General features: G+C 39.7%; 1 protein-coding gene across 1 annotated transcript; it reads left to right on the top strand.

The window, feature by feature from the left end:
* Positions 1-15: 15 nt before the first annotated feature.
* LOC103522813 (potential E3 ubiquitin-protein ligase ariadne-2-like) lies at positions 16-1,185 on the top strand (the record flags this gene model as incomplete). Its single annotated transcript, XM_026832755.1, has 3 exons — positions 16-116; positions 637-782; positions 1,165-1,185. Coding segments are annotated over exons 1-3 (219 nt in total), but the record flags the coding sequence as incomplete, so codon positions are not given.
* Between the last annotated feature and the right edge of the window lie 467 nt (positions 1,186-1,652).

Raw genomic sequence — 1,652 nt, 5'->3', positions numbered from 1 at the left:
GAAATACCTCCACTATTACGAGCGATGGGAGAATCACGCCAAGAGTTTGAAACTAGAGAGCGCCATGCTGGAGAAGATTCGAACCCGGATACACAGTAAAGTGATGACCTCGTCAGGTGAGCGAAAGGAAGCGAGGTTAAACTATTGGCGCGAAATCCTAGTTGCTGATTTGGGCGTTTAACTTTTTTTCTGTTAACAAACGAACTGTATAAGGGAGTTATGTGCAATGTACGTCCTATCCCAGCAGAATGAACAAAGTACACAAATTCAACGAACGATTTAGGATGTACCAGATTTAGAAATTAGAATGTATCTTTCACTTTATTATTATTATTTTAAGAGGTTTGAGAGAGGGAACTGTAACAACGGAGGTCATATCGTACTGAAAGCGAGGAGAGAAGGGTGATAGGATAGAAGAAAGCCAGTCATTAGCAGAGTGAACCCTATTGGTTTCACCCCGGACGGGAGTCAAACCCGTTGTACGCGTACGCGTTACATTGTAAGCGCTATCTTCTAAGCCCTCGACCTAGCAATTACAGGTGTGCTACCATCCAGGCTAACTAGGCTGGCTCCCTCTCTTTGAAATGAAGAAAATACACTCGTAACTAAACCTCCTTGTTTCTCTTTTCTGCTCAGGTACCTGGATAGACTGGCAATACCTGATAGACGCTTCAACACTCCTAGCCCGATGTCGCTACACACTACAGTACACTTACCCGTACGCCTACTATATGGAACCCTCTCTATCTCATTCCCGCAAGGAACTGTTCGAATATCAACAGGTAAATATTAGAATAGAATAGAATTAGCAATGACCCACCCACCATCAAATGTAGAACAAAAGGAACCCTTCTGTAGTGATTTGTGTGATTCTTCCCAGAAAAAAATTGGATATCCAAGTCATTTCAGAACTAAAAGAAGAAGATGATAAGGAATTATTCAGTAGTGAATTGTGTGAGCAGACCTAGGTCTTTAGATTTTTCATTCACTCATGCTCAGACTATCTGACAGACCTATACAGGTCTATCAGACAACAGTGTCAGTGTGAGTGGCTGGCATAATGGACAATGTACAAAACATAGGTACTCACTTTGTTTGTTTCATAAGTAGTTATAGTACCCGTACGCCTACTATATGGAACCCTCTCTATCTCATTCCCGCAAGGAACTGTTCGAATATCAACAGGTAAATATTAGACAGCGAGGGAAACAATCAATATAATTTATTGACGGACTGCCCAAAGTTGCCAAAACGACACAGCATACTTCTCAGACAACATTGTTAGTGTTGAGTGTTTTGACATCCTCTTGATTGATGATTGAATGACCCAGTACAATGTCAGGTGCCAGCACTACACAAGCTAGGTAGGGGTGTTCTAATTATAATCTCGAAACACTTTTCATTATCATGACCTTTACCCCGGGATAAAGACAGTGATTTTTTCAGTGGAGGAGTAAAAATTAGAATAAAATGCAGGACAAGGAAATAGATAGACTGTAAATAGATAAATACGGGGAAATAATAAGGATTATTAATACAAAATCAAATACTGAAAACTGCAAAAAAACATATATTTTTACAACAGTAGGCATTTAACTGAGATATAACACATCCCCAATAAGGGGAAATAATATCTCAGTATAACTCAATTT

The sequence above is a fragment of the Diaphorina citri genome, unplaced genomic scaffold, assembly GCF_000475195.1.
Source record: "Diaphorina citri unplaced genomic scaffold, Diaci psyllid genome assembly version 1.1 scaffold11454, whole genome shotgun sequence".
Taxonomy (NCBI): Eukaryota; Metazoa; Arthropoda; class Insecta; order Hemiptera; family Psyllidae; genus Diaphorina; species Diaphorina citri.
This window is presented reverse-complemented; position numbering and strand designations above follow the sequence as displayed.